Raw genomic sequence first — 14,529 nt, forward strand, 5'->3', positions numbered from 1 at the left:
GACCGGGAAGACTTCCTAATGCTGTGATTAAAATAGGACGATATGGAAATGTCAAAAACAGAAATGACGGCCAACGCTTTAACACATCCAGCCTTGAATTTTTTTACACATACATAACAGCTAAAGAGTCACACTTTTTTTTGAGTGAGCTCAGTTCAAACTGTCACTTTCTGCAAATTTGTTGGAAAACAAGGAAAATCACTGCTGTCACCGGGTGTGTCCTTGCTGTAAGTTGTGTCAGTCTGTGAGCGTCATGCCACTGTTGAGAACGACTTCACAGTCATGTATCTCACAGTAGGTGCTTCGTTGTTCTTGTTTGGAGCCACTCTGTACTCATGTCTCTCAGTGCGCTCTTTCCTTTCTGCACTTCCACGCCATGTCACACCACCCCCACTACCTCTACCTACCGCTGAGAATCACAATCAGCTCTTTGCTCTGTGTCTGTCTTACACTTTGCCACTGCTGCCCTTGTAAAGTATACTCCCTGATTCTTTGTGCAAACAACGCTTCAGTTTATCTCCTCTCTGCTTTCTTCTCTTGCTATTTGTTACTTTTCCTGCTACTTTTCCTATCTGCAAAAAAAAAGAAGAAAAAAAATGGGATGTGCGATTAATCCATGTAGCTTCCCTATGGAGCCACTCGTGAAGTATTGCAGTTTTTTCACTTTCTGATATTTTATCCTACATATAGCAGATTTCAGAGTCTAATTTATTTGGTCACATTAGCTATTACATTAATCCTCTTCTGACCTGTAGTTAGATGCATCTACACTGGTTGGCTTGAAATAGTCATTTATATTTCACGCACTTGAGTTTCTGGTTCCCAATTAATGCTCTGAAAGCTCAGTGGAGGGGGTAGAAAACAGCAACAGCGATTGGCACACACCCAGCCAACTAACCATCTGTTTTAAAATGTTTCCTTTGGGTGATTGTTGCAGTCCACTGAGACCAGTCATAGAAATTCTTTATACCACCCGCCAGTACAACATCTTAAAAGAAAAACGTTTAAGCAGCTCTCCTAAGGCAAACAGAATGCTATAGCTGAAAACATAATTGCAGTGTTCGCACATGCTGTATAGCAGCTTGCATCCCAAATCAAGTCTACCAAAGTTTGGCTTATTGTCACTGCTACGTGGAATAACTGTGACACCACACTGAATCAATTGTTTGACAGCTCAGAAAGGCACTCTTTCTTTGACATGGTCTTAAGATCTTTCCAGACTTTCTTCAGTCACACCAAGAAAATATAGCAGTGTCAAGTCTATGGTTACTACCTGTAATCTCCCCGATAAGTACTTTCACATTTTTCCTTATGAATTACATCTATCACAGCTAAGCCCTGCAGCATTGTTAAAGATTAAGAGCAGAAATGACCAGGTTACTGCTCATTCACATTTTCTTACTACACTATTTTTCAGTACTATGCTGTATGATGACCTAGAAAAAGTGACACCACTAGTGTATGTAAAATGTACATCTGTTAGCATTTCCTACTAAACTATAAGCCTACTATTTGCATTCTGGTTCAAAGTCACTTGTATTAATAGCATCATCTGTGCATACACAGATCACATCTATTCACATATAGACTTGGCTTTAGATTTTTTTATCAGTCAGTCCTGGCATGCAGCACAGCTGTGTACTAGTTTTAATGTGTCTTATTTGATCTAACCCAACATCGTATAGAGTACAATTCAAAAATTTGAGTCTGTCCAAGCTTTTGACTGGTGCTGTAACTCTGTAAGAAACTATTGCAAGAACACAGTCTTACATATTTTTGCTCACAATAAACAGGTAACTATATCTTGTTGCATAACAGGTGTCATTGTGACGCATGTATAATCTCAAGAGATCTGTTGATTGTTCATTTAACGCACTCACTTCCTCTGCACATAGTGTGTTAATACTAAATACATTCATGAACTGTGTCATTTTGATACTTTAATGTCTTGATTAAGTTAATTGTGCAAAGCAATTACAGTGGCTGGTTTATTATATTGATAAAAGTCGTCATATTTAAAAATTAGTGGCAGGATTAGGGATGGAAATCTGATGAACGACATAAAAATGTCACAGTGTCGTAATTGATATTGTGCCTCACACTTTGTTAATGTCTGTTTAAAAAAAAGAAAAACTGAGACGATCTACCTTAAGTTGTTTTACTGCTCTTCCACCCACAGGTGGAAACCACCACCTGCCACACTTTATCTCCTCCACATCTTAAACTTGGAGTCGCCTGAGCTGTGAGCAGTGTGTATCCGCAGTATATTGCCTCGTAAAAATGAGCCGTTGCATTTGCATATATACCTTTCCAAAGAAACTTTTTTCTCCACAGTAGGCTCTTCTATATTGTCTGACCTGCATGTTTTCCTGCCTCATCTTTCAGGTAGCTTTTATTGCCCATTTTTTATTTTCTTTTTTTGTCTCGAACCTCCTCCTACTGTTTGGAATACTAAACAGTTGTGTTGTTTTGCAGGTTGAGTTTAATTTTTAAAAAATAAATATTGAACTGATCGAATTTATGTAAAAGCACAAGAGCAGAAACTCTCGGCTAGTGTGCACCACTGGTTAGTAACTGATGACACACATGATTGAAATTGCTTTGCCTGGATGCATTCGGCAGGGTCTTGTGTTTGATAAGGATAGCACTGCTTCAAGACATGGGTGCACACGCAGAAACAGGTGGCCGTTCCAAAATGTGATTCCTGACGGCTTGAGTGGAAACCATCACAAGGTGGCAGGAACCTGGACCATAATGTTGGCAAACACACATGTTTAACCTGACCTAAGATCTGGTGCTCCACCTCTGGCTTTGGGAACTGTGCTCTGATTTTTCAGGGTCATTTTTCCTGAACCTGGGCATTTTGTATTATTACAGGGTTTGACAACCTTTTAATATTTTCATTGTTTGAAGTGAACAGTGCAAATTTCACAAAAAACTGCAAGAGACAGACCAATTATTCCTCATCACGAGTACACATGACAATTTTAGAGCTGCATTGTGCTTTAATCTCAAAATTACCTTCTGGCAGCCTAATTTTTTAGCAGCAACTGCTCCGCTCTTGTGAATTGTGTCATCAAATCTCCTTGAAATTAATTAAACATTTCTAAGTCGAAGAATTTGTCAAAGTATTGCTCTTATTTATACCCACATATGACAGAACTTCACAGCTTCAAAGCATCCACCCACTCACCCTGTACAGTAGCTCGTCTCTTGTTGAATTGTTCTATCTCCGGCTGCTTTCACGTTGCTTCCTGCTCTGCGTCTCTTGGGTTACCGTCTCCTCCCACTCAAATATCCTCTCTAACTTTCAGTAGATGTTGAGTGGAGTGACCACTCCTGCTAGTCGCCTTTAAATTGTTCTGAATCTTTTGTGGGCACTTCCCCTACCATGTTTGTGTTCATCCACCCACTGACTTGTTTGGACAAGTTAACTCTTTGAGTGGGCTTGAATGCGAGTGCTTGTGAAATGCTTGTGTTTGCCTGCAACATTGTTGGGGATGCTATATTTGTCTACACTATTCCGCTCCCTGCGGCCTGCTTACAAATTATAGATTTTGAAGGAAACCTAATAAAACCATCTAGATTTGTATTTGGGTTATTATGAAGGTAACTGTCTCCTGTTTTTCGTCGGCCTATTTTCGTGTTGTTTGATGCATCGAAAAACAATGTTTGACAGACGACTGGTGCGATTTGAAAAATGTTTAAGATGAGGATGTCTCCAGTGCTGCCTTTCATTGAATAACAGCATTTTATGCCTCAAAGTAATGATGTAAAATGTTTTCTCCTCTGCCTGTCAATATATTTTAGTCACTTCTTAGATAAATGAAATTGCAACCTGACCATATTTCTTGTCTTTTTTTCTTTCTTTTATTTGTAAAAAGCAGGCTTTGAGCAGGCTCAAATTTCCTTAAAATGTCCTACATTAATATAGTCCATATAGCTGGCATCACCATTGCTTTTAAGCCATTAAAACACAATATCTAGCCTTTCAAGCCTTTCACTACCTGGCAAGTGGCACTGTAATCATTTCTTTCCAATGGGGCTCAATGCGTCTGTCAAGTAATACTTCAGGGATTGCTTTGTAATTTCACAGTGATTGCTTCAGATCACAGTCAGAAGGATTTTGCGATTACAGCCACGAGTAGAATAGCTTCATAGCTTGCCCCACTTTCTAAACGTTATGATGAAGGGAAAGAGAGACAAAGAGTCGGCGTGGTGGTGGTGGTGGGGGGGCTTGCTCAATTAATATGCGATTACAAGCACATTAAAATGTGGAATTTTATAATTATGTCAAAAAGGTTGGTTTTAATTAAATTATTCCTTCCCTCTATAGGTACTGGTTGATTAAATGTAAATATTTACTCCAAATATATATGGAGGAGTTTCTTTGATATGCAGAAGAATGATTGCTGTCCACACTTGTGTGTTGTGACTCTGTCCTAAGCAATAGGTTTGGATTCGTGTCCAGAGCCGCTGCCTCCCAGTAATGGCCGAAAAGTTGGAGATCGTTACACTGTGGGTGACATGGTTTCCTTCCAATGTGATCAAGGCTTTTCACTACAGGTAGGTGGAAAAATGAAGTGCAGATCTGCAGCTCTCTTAGTGAAAAATATTGACCTGGCTAAATGAGTGACATTTTCATGGGGATCCTCTAAAGGATGAATGTTTTAAAACAGAGGAATCAAGTCCTTTTGATGAGTGTGTGTGTGTGTGTGTGTGTGTGTGTGTGTGTGTGTGTGTGTGTGTGTGTGTGTGTGTGTGTGTGTGTGTGTGTGTGTGTGTGAGCGGAAGAGTACAGGAAAGAAGTATGTGAATAGGCAAGTGTGTTTGCAAGTTTATTTGTAGTGGTGCGCGTATATGTGTGCGTACATTGCCTCCCTGCTTGCATGTTTGTGTAAGTGTGAGTCCTAGTGTGTTCGTTACAAAGCAGCTTTAACTTCTTCCAATCCTGCCTGAGTAGATTCAGTGGCTGTGGCGTTTTGAGCTGTAGAACCTTCCAAGGCCACAGGCGATGGATTGTGCTAACAGTCGCCTCGCTAATCCCACACCGATTTTTCTTCCCAGCTCGGGCATTCTCTTCTTTTCATATCCTCTCTGGACTAACCAGCAACTTCTTACACACATCTTCAGGCTGAGTGTCTGAACACCAGAAATAGACTTGAGGCGGGTGTAGTAACAAAAGCAACAGTATGGATGAGTCTTTTGAGTTTAGTTTAGTGTGTGAGTGCGCAGTATAGCTATGTTTTTTCAGGTTGTTAGTGTACAGGTTTTTGGAGAATCACCCTGCATGTATGCATTTTACAAACATGCAGGCAAATTCCAGTTTCTATGTTTAAAACAACATTAATGCTCTGAATATTAACCATCACATTTAGATTCCCTTTTTTGTATTCAACACAATTATGTTTGCAGATTTTTTTTTTCTGTTCTTATCTCGGGGTGCTTACTCCCATTGTATACCTAGCAGCGAGAACATCCTGCCCTACTCTTGATATTTACTCACAAGAAGGGGATTTTGACTAAATCCAAAGATCCATAGGACAGAGATAAAATATACTGGGGTCACCTGCTGGTTTGATCTCATCGTGTTCCTTTTAATTTTTAACTTCACAGTGTTTTGCTGAAAGGGAATTGACAGTAAACAGTTTTTGTTTGTTTTCTTGAACAGGGTAATGCATATATTACCTGCATGCCTGGTCCTGTCAGAAGATGGAATTACCCCGTACCTCTGTGCTTAGGTAATGTATTATCGCATACAGTCTGACAGCTCTAGTGACAGCATTTCAATGAGGTGATATTGTTGACAACAAACCCATATTTGTAGCACCAAACTCAAACTAGATCTTTTTCTTTCCCATTTTTGCTCGTTTATCTTTCTTCTATCTTCTCCTTATTTATATTTCTCTCATACTAATATTTTTCTCATATACAATGACCCGATAGCTCAGCAGCCTCAAAGAGGGCATTTTATTGTATTAGGAGAATTTTATTGTACGATCGGGGGGTTGGGAGGTGTGATGGCTGGGAATAGATGCCTTGAGGGGGTTAGGGATTATGAATTTTCTGCTTTCCCCTTCGGTTGAAAATCAATAAGGCTTTGCACCATCTGAGTGTGCTGTTTGATTTCTGATACTCCTGATGAGACTCCCTTGTCTCCCCCGACACTTCCTCTCAAGTTGATTGTCACAGTGATAGTTTCCAGAGATTACCAACGAAGAACTCCACATTCTCTTTGACGCCTCGCTGTTTGCTTGCACCCTGCTCCTCTCAGTTATATACATATACATAAACATATGCAATGTGATAAATGCACTCTTGCACACACAGACAAAACTGCACGGTTACTCAAAGAGCTCTTTGTGTAAATACTCTGTTCCTGTGGTTTTCATCGTTCACTGCAGACATAAATCCCGGCTTTGCTGTCGATAGGCATGTTCTCGGATGTGTGCGTTCACTCGTTAGCTTAAGTCTTCTCTCGTTTACAGTACATACGCTTCCCTGAACACCCCAGGATCTGTATTCATTTTGTTTGCTGATAAACCCACATCAAAGGCTTTGGATGCCCCTGCACCAAACGTATAACACCCTTTTAAGTGCCTCTCGTCTTCTCTTTTATTTCATACACAAGCAGGTCAAGCCCGTCCCCCCTCCCCACTACCAGGAACACAATTACCTCCCGAGATAGTTTGTGCCTCATTTTGGTCTTGGTTGATAGTCCCCAAAGAAATAGCAGCAATATCACTTGCGTTCTCCACCATTTGCCACACAAATGCGCCTGTTGGGGTTGTGATGGGAAAAGCAGGAATGATTTAGTTTTAAGATTATAAGATTACACCACCTGGGTGTTCATGTAAGACTAGGTTGTGTGTCACAAGAGAGGGGTATAACCTTCACAGCAAGCTAAGTGTTCTCTAATGCACTCAGTCAAACAAGAGAGGGTGGGGTGTTGCAGGTGGGAGGTTGAAGTAATCACCTTCACCACTGAGCAAAACTGAGTTAGACTATTGAATAGTGACTCTCTCATTTATTTTGATTTAAAGCACCACTGAGCAAGGAGGGTGCCTTGGTCTGCTTGTTTTTTTTTTCCAAGAAGAGATGGACAAGCACAAGTCAAAGACATAATCCAACAGACAAAGACCCTTCTCTGCTCTGCACAAATATATATATAGACTATACATGTATATAGACTATACATGTATATAGACTATACATGTATATTAAGAATGTGTAGGATACACATGCACAACATACTTTATGCGTGTGCTGAAACTTTCACTCACACAAAGACACAGTGCTCTTTGCCCTCCCTGAATATGCAGCCCTCTAGTCATTGTTTTTCTTTGTTTTCCCACTGAGCTGCTCCATGGAGAAGTGACATGTTCTTTCTCCTTGGTTGGTCTCCCTCAGCTCAGTGTGGCGGCTCCATGACAGACTTCAGCGGCGTCATCCTCAGCCCAGGCTTTCCAGGGAATTACCAAAGCAGCCTGGACTGCAGCTGGAGAGTTCAACTCCCTATTGGCTTCGGTCTGTAACCTCTCCTCTCTCTTCTCCTGTGTAACTCAACAAACTGCTAATTTCGAGCATGTATAAGTACTAGTGTGTATAAAAGTGTAATACAATATTTGACAGGAATAGCCACTCTTTGCTCTCTTTTACTTCATTCATGTGCTCTTGGGTTTACCTCTTCCATTAACCTTCTCTTTCCTCTTCTTTAGGGATCCATCTCCAGTTTCTGAACTTCTCCACAGAGCCTGTTCATGACTATTTGGAGATCCGCAGTGGGAGCCTTGAGACAGGAACAGTGATTGATCGGTTCAGTGGCCCCACGCTGCCCAATCCTCTCTTCAGCACCACCCATGAGACTACTCTGTTCTTCCATAGCGACTACTCCCAGAACAAGCCCGGCTTCCAAATTGTCTACCAGGGTGAGAGAGAAAAACAGTGTAGCCTAAGAGGACGTGCATTGTTGTCCTTATTTTCTGTTCTGTGTGTCTACACATGCACGATATATATACATATTATAATGTCATGCAAGTATGAGCTGTATGTGAAAGTATCTTTTAAAAGTTTAGGCTTCTGAATGTTTTCTAGCTTTTCAATTTTTTTTCTTTTATCACAGTTATTGAGAATTTGCTAAAGGTACAGCATGTCTCCAAAGCACAGTAGGTACACCTCACAAGCACTGGGTGCTGTCTCTCAGAATGCCCCTGGAGGTTAGCCAATCAGAAAAAAACAGGGAACATTTAGGGAGAGTACCTTAAAGAGACAGGAGCTAAAATGGCACGTCTCAGATAGACAGTGAACTGAGGGGCTGCATAAAGGCCTGATATGAGATAAATAAGTTTTTTTTGTTTGTTTTGTTGTTGTTTTTTAACCATGTAAAGTACAGCATCAAAAATAGTCATAACAAATGATAACCAAGTGTCCATATCATGATTTTAGGTCTTTCCCTGTACTGTAGTCTGTTAGATATTTTGCTCATATAATAGGTTTGCAAAGCGTAAGAAGGTGAGGTATTCTCTTCAAAAGTAAAGACTACCCCTGTTGAACAGCCCACGCTTTTCCTTTGTGACTTATTTACATCACTATAACACCCTGGCAAAATTTGGTGACTCTGTCCCCACAACAATGAAGTAAGTAATATTAGGATACACAGACAGTCAAAGCGAGGTACACAAAAAGATTAAAGTAAATAAGAGCATTAAGTGCCATAATAGGGAACAGAAAAATACAATAAGACACATTAAAACAGACGAAAGGTTTAAAATAAATAAATAATGATTAAATACAAATTCTCAGTAGAAAGCCTGTTCAAACAAAAACAAAATCCTTAGATGCCTAGTGTTCACACAATATGCAAATAATATGGCTAAATTTATTATCTGTTTGTTTCTCTCCTGCTCTATGTCCTCACATGTATGTATGTGTTTTATTACAACCAGATTCAACTATTCTCATTCACGTAATTTTCCAGTTTTTGCTGTGAGCCAGCAGAACGATAGTCACTCTTATGCAGCTCATCAAGGCTAATTTCAAGACATTTTCCAACTGTGCATTACTAAAATCCATGTGTTACAACAGGGATGTAACAGTGTTGCCTGTCAAAATCAGTAGTACCTAAGTTAAAGAAAACTGATTTGATGTGATGGATGCAACATTTACATATAAGATGAAATTTAGAGGCTAAAGGATATAAACATTTTCTTAGCAGGTGACAGTTTGTAGGGCTTTGCTCGTTATATGCATTTAATCATTGTTTTTAATCAATTTTTAATCAAAGTTAAAATTATGAGATTTTAAATAAGCTTCCTATGGTCACTTTGAAATTGGGTTTTGCAAGTGACGTGAAAGAAGATTGAAGTGCTCTCTAACAGGACACGTAAAAGCCCATTAGGTACAGACAAGGGAGAAAGTTTTGTAATTAGGTATACACGGCAGTTTCTTCCACTGAGGTTGTAGGATTAAAGAAAACCTTTTGCATTTTCTGAAACATTGCATACCACATGTCCTTGAAGATTATTATTTTTACCCCAGTGTTGAATTCTGTGTTTTATGATCCTTTTTGTCTTGGATGGGTTTTACTTTCCCCCCCAGCATATGAGCTACAGAGGTGCCCAGACCCACGGCCGTTTCGTAACGGCATAGTGATCGGACAGGACTACAGCGTGGGGATGACCATTTCCTTTGAGTGCCTGCCAGGTTACACTCTTCTTGGAGAACAGTCGCTCACATGTCTGCATGGAATCAGCAGAAACTGGAACCACCCCATCCCCCGCTGTGAAGGTGAGTGCCTTAGGTCCCCTCTAAGCTCAGCAGTGTCCTTGCACCAAGTGTCATTCATATGCAGAAAAAAATTGGCACTCGATCTATTCAGTGTCTAAATGTTTCCTATGAATTTCTTATATTTGGTGAATCAACATATTCTGTTTATTCATCTCAAAAGGCTCTTTCATGTTTCTGGTTTCAAAATCAGTAGGAAAATATTTAAATATTTGTGCAGCTAACTAAAGTAAAGGTGAAGATTCCTTTCCATTACAAAAAAATGTCTTTGTTATTTTAAATAGTTCATTTTATAATAGAATACAGTCTGCTTGTTGTGCTGTCTTTTACTCTAGCACATCAAAGCATGAGACTCACCAGCTATTCAACACTATTTTACTGAACTATAAACTGATGCTTAGCGATTATAATGATACATGGAGCATCTTCAAGTCTTTAATGCAAATCCGAACATGCTGGTCTTTTATGTAATTCTAAAGGAGTCGCCTTAAATGTCACTCAGGTACGCTAAACAATCTTTCATCAGTTAAACGATGCAACAGCAGACTTTATAAGACCACACGATAGTTTTATATTTGCCTTAAAATGTTGTTTTGGTTCTTACATGCTGTATTGCTCCTGTCAGGTTTATAGCACTTCTTTTTTTTATCCTGTGGGTAATGCTTTGGCTTTGACTCCTAGTTCAAAGTCAGATTTAAGCATCTAAGGGGGTTTGATAGAGGGAGTTTTGCTGTCAAAATCAGTCATCATCATTACTTCACAACAGCCAGTAACCATTCCTTGCATTTGTGTCTAACAGGTGCATTCTCCCCCCCCCAGTATCTGGGTGATAACCCAATAACACGTCGTTATGGTTTATTTTATCAACTGTTAGTGGCAATACAACCATAAAAGCTTTTATCACTTGAGGTATGACTGGCTTTCTATTTTTGTCCGACATTGCTTTCTCTCTTCCCTCCTCTAGCTCTGTGTGGTGGGAATATAACATCCATGAATGGCACAATTTACTCTCCTGGACACCCAGCCGAGTATCCACACTTCCAGGACTGCATGTGGACCGTCAGAGTACCCCCTGGGTACGGCATCTACATAAATTTCTCCGTTATCAATACTGAGCCAATCTACGACTACATCACTGTGTGGTAAGCCCTCATTTCTCTCTCAGTATGACATTATTTATCAATCATCAGCTTATAGCACTCATGAAACGCATGCTGTTTCTGTGCACAGAGCTCAATACAGACTTTTTCTTAACTACTTTTTCAGTTTAAAAGATCAGGGAGGGTCTGACCCCACTGACTTTGAGGGAGAGGTATCCTGAACCAGTTGCCAGCCCATCATAGGGTTCACACAGAGAGACAGACATCCACACCTAGGGCCAATTTACATTCACCGGTTAGTCTAACATGGAGGTCTTTGGACTGTTGGAGGAAGTTATAGTACCTGCAGAAACCCCACACAGACAAACACAGAATGGTGCTAGCCAAGATGTTCGAGATATTCTTGCTGAATAACGAATTAATTTGAGCTTTACAAAGCAAACATGTTTTAAGGCCAGAGGCCAGTTAAGTAAGTTACGTTCACAGCTTATGACAACAACCAGACATGACAACAAATATTGTGAAAATATGTCCTGACATTTACGCCTTTCTTTTACTAACAAAATCTTTTTCCATCCTTCTGTACAACTAGATTGTTTTTATGTGACTAACTAACTAAAAGAAATTAAAGTCTGAATCACTGCGCTCTCTTTCTCTACTCCCCCAAACTTTTGCTTTTACTTTAGATCCCCCAGCAAGTGTACCATAAAAGACAGAAATGTGTATCAGCATGAAAACATCAACTTTGAGTTGCTTGGGATGTCTGTTTACAATTGAGAAACTTTACAGATAGTTGTACGACAGTAAACAATACTACCTGCCTCCTGTCACTCCAGCCACTATCTCCCCATCTCCCCTTTTCCCTGTATCTTTCTGCATCCTCTCTGTTGTCTGAGGCAGTCATAGAGCGGCCCTCATGGGTAATATGGGAGGGAAATGCCTTCCAGCATCCAGGGCTGCCATTGATGGTATGGGAGGAGGGAGCCGCTGGCACTACTGTTTTCAAATCAAATGGCGCATAAACAATCTGTCCCTTGATGGTAACATTTTGTTTCCCTGCCTGACTGCTGTCTCTTATTTTGTTGATCTCTCTTAAAAGAAACTGCAGTAAGACTTCCAGTATATACAATATTTAAGGTGAACAAATAACAAAAAAAAACAACATTTAGTGTGATTTAGAAAAGAAAGCCTGGAGCTGCTTGAAAGTGCCAGTAATCAAATACATTTCTCTTGTTAAAAAATAACATTTATACATAATAGAAAAGTGCTGTCTTCTGGTGCATTTTTTATGCCCAAAGAAAAGTACTGTTTGGGTTGTTTTTGCATGCTAACATGATATTTTACTCCAGACATAGATCATGGCCATGCACCTGCAAGGGTTTGAAAGTTCTCTGTGCTCTCATTAGGGCAGCTGATTCTCTGTTTTAGAGCTGCTAGCTAATGCATGGCTCAGAAATGGCTTCACTGCTAATGACAGCTTCTATTATTACCCCACAGCCATCCACCAATTTGTCTTTTCATCTTTCAGCAGGGGAACATGTTGTCCATAAATGTAGTTTAATGTTGCAGTAGGGATATACAGATTGCTGTCAGTAAATTTCCTGAGAAATCTCAGGAAAAGCCTCTCCTAACTCTAAAGCTAATCCAGTGAGTCAAATAGCAAACCCTAATTACCGTTCAAGATATAACGTGTCACAATATCCAATCCAGCGTCTATCTATTCATCCATTTTAGACGCTTTCTCCAGGCTCTACCTGGGGCATCTTGAGGTCCACCCAGGCCAGCTGGAATGTATAAGTATGTTCTGGGTCTGCCTTGGGGTCTCCTCCCAGTCAGACGTGCCGGATGTCTCTTCAGGGAGGCATGCTAGAGGCTTCCTAATTAGGTATCTGTCTTTCTTTAACTGCCACTTTTCAGGAGAGGTCCACTCAACCAAACAGTTCTAATGCTTTTGTAATGCTGTAACCCTAACCTACGCAGGCTGCTTATGCTAGCTTTCTTTACTCATAAATCAAGAATTTTATCCTGAGGCTGAGCTCCAGCTCAAACAAGATACAGTACACGCCATTCCTTCAGTTCCACACTTCCCAAATCCTCAAAGTGTGACGTTGTCCAAGAGATGCCTTAGACATGGCATCCGTGTAATTAGGATGATGGGTTTTTTGTTTTTTGTATTGAATTGAATTATGCTCAATACATTTTTATATATCTTTGACTCTTGATTGCTGAGAAACATTTTGGAGTCTGTCATGGGACACGCTGACCTGCTCTTTGATTCCAGCAACTTGTTAAAGCAAACTGGTGTTTAACCAGAAATGATTTTCTGTTCCTGCCTCCCTCCTTTCTCCACCCTTCATTTCTTTCCTTTATTTTCTCCACCTCTATATTTCTGCACTAGGGATGGACCTGACCAGAGCTCGCCCCAAATCGGTCAGTTTAGTGGCAGCTCTGTACAGGAGGGCGTGTCCACCACTGCCAATCAGGTCCTCATCAAGTTCCACAGCGACTTCAGCACCAGCGGCTTCTTTGAGCTACATTATTTCGGTAATGTCTCCTAACTTAAGTGGAGACCTCATGCCTAACCTAAGTCTTCTCAATACCTTCTGTCATAGCATTGCTTCCAGCTCTAATGATAAATGATAAATGCAGTTTAAAGCTTTTTTTTTCTTGCGCTATTAAAACACCCTTTCAAAGAGGAGCTGATTAATAATAAAACGCTCCCTATCTCAACTAAATTAGTGATTGTTTTTTGATGATCATGAACAGTGATAGGTGGCAATTTCTGATCTAATCAAGTTTCATTATGATGGGAGAGACACCGTTTGCCTCTCTTTATTTCTGCCTTCAAATGCGCACACAGCACTCACTCTGTTCAAGGATTCAGTTTGTTTGCCCTTTCCCCAACAGCGTACCAGCTGAGAACATGTCAGCCACCCCCTCCTGTTGCCAACGCCACGATCTTAACAGAAGATGATGAGTTTGAAATAGGTTTGTCTTATTTTATTTGCTTGTTTACCAGCCAGAGACAATGTGATGTGAAATCAGTTTGCAATAGGCAGATTATTTGTGTGTGTGTAATTATATATAAGTAACTATGTATACAAACACTGGTATACACATATCTTTTAAATATATGATTTCATTTAAATGAAAAATGTGTTCCTTCTTGCACTTTGCTCTTCGTTTTCATCTTTCTCTACTCGCGTTTGAAATTTTCTATCTATTCATGCTCCGTGCATTAAAGTATTAATTTGAGGGTAAGGCTAATTAGCTCTTCTTATAAGCTGTTTGTATTTTCAGTGTTCATAATTGATTAGGAAAGTGAAGTGGAAGTCGTGTGGCTAGTGGCGGCTTCACTTTCTGTCTTTAAAATTGAGTGTGTGTGTGTGCATGGGCTTCTGCCTAACTTCTATAATGTAATGAAGTGCCTTCAGTATTCTGGCTAGCTAAGGGGATGTCAATCTTCATTACAAAATGTGTTGTTGATTACTGTTTCAAGTGCTGCGACTGAGGAGTTTTTTACTAGCATAGCTTTGTGTGGAAGTATGTGTGTGTTTGTGTTTGAGTTGGACTATTAACAGAAATGTTTTGCACATCCCCTCCTCCTTTGTGTGCACGTGTGTGTGTGTGTGTGTGTGTGTGTGTG

General features: G+C 40.1%; 1 protein-coding gene across 3 annotated transcripts in view; it reads left to right on the forward strand.

The window, feature by feature from the left end:
* Positions 1–14,529, forward strand: part of LOC102309299 (CUB and sushi domain-containing protein 3) — a 159,952-nt gene that overhangs the window by 79,789 nt on the left and 65,634 nt on the right. For 2 of the 3 annotated variants that reach the window (XR_006052877.1, XM_042213394.1), the window contains 8 exons: positions 4,448–4,566; positions 5,672–5,741; positions 7,411–7,527; positions 7,719–7,928; positions 9,598–9,786; positions 10,748–10,925; positions 13,282–13,427; positions 13,791–13,871. Coding sequence is in view for 2 of the 3 variants with exons in the window: in XM_042213394.1 (XP_042069328.1) it covers positions 4,448–4,566; positions 5,672–5,741; positions 7,411–7,527; positions 7,719–7,928; positions 9,598–9,786; positions 10,748–10,925; positions 13,282–13,427; positions 13,791–13,871 (1,110 nt within the window). In the remaining variant the exon portion in view is untranslated. The remainder of the gene's footprint in view (positions 1–4,447; positions 4,567–5,671; positions 5,742–7,410; positions 7,528–7,718; positions 7,929–9,597; positions 9,787–10,747; positions 10,926–13,281; positions 13,428–13,790; positions 13,872–14,529) is intronic. The other variant, XM_042213393.1, reaches the window with a different exon arrangement.

Source organism: Haplochromis burtoni, unplaced genomic scaffold (genome assembly GCF_018398535.1).
Source record: "Haplochromis burtoni strain Fernald_Lab_line unplaced genomic scaffold, NCSU_Asbu1 Contig_439, whole genome shotgun sequence".
Classification (NCBI taxonomy): Eukaryota; Metazoa; Chordata; class Actinopteri; order Cichliformes; family Cichlidae; genus Haplochromis; species Haplochromis burtoni.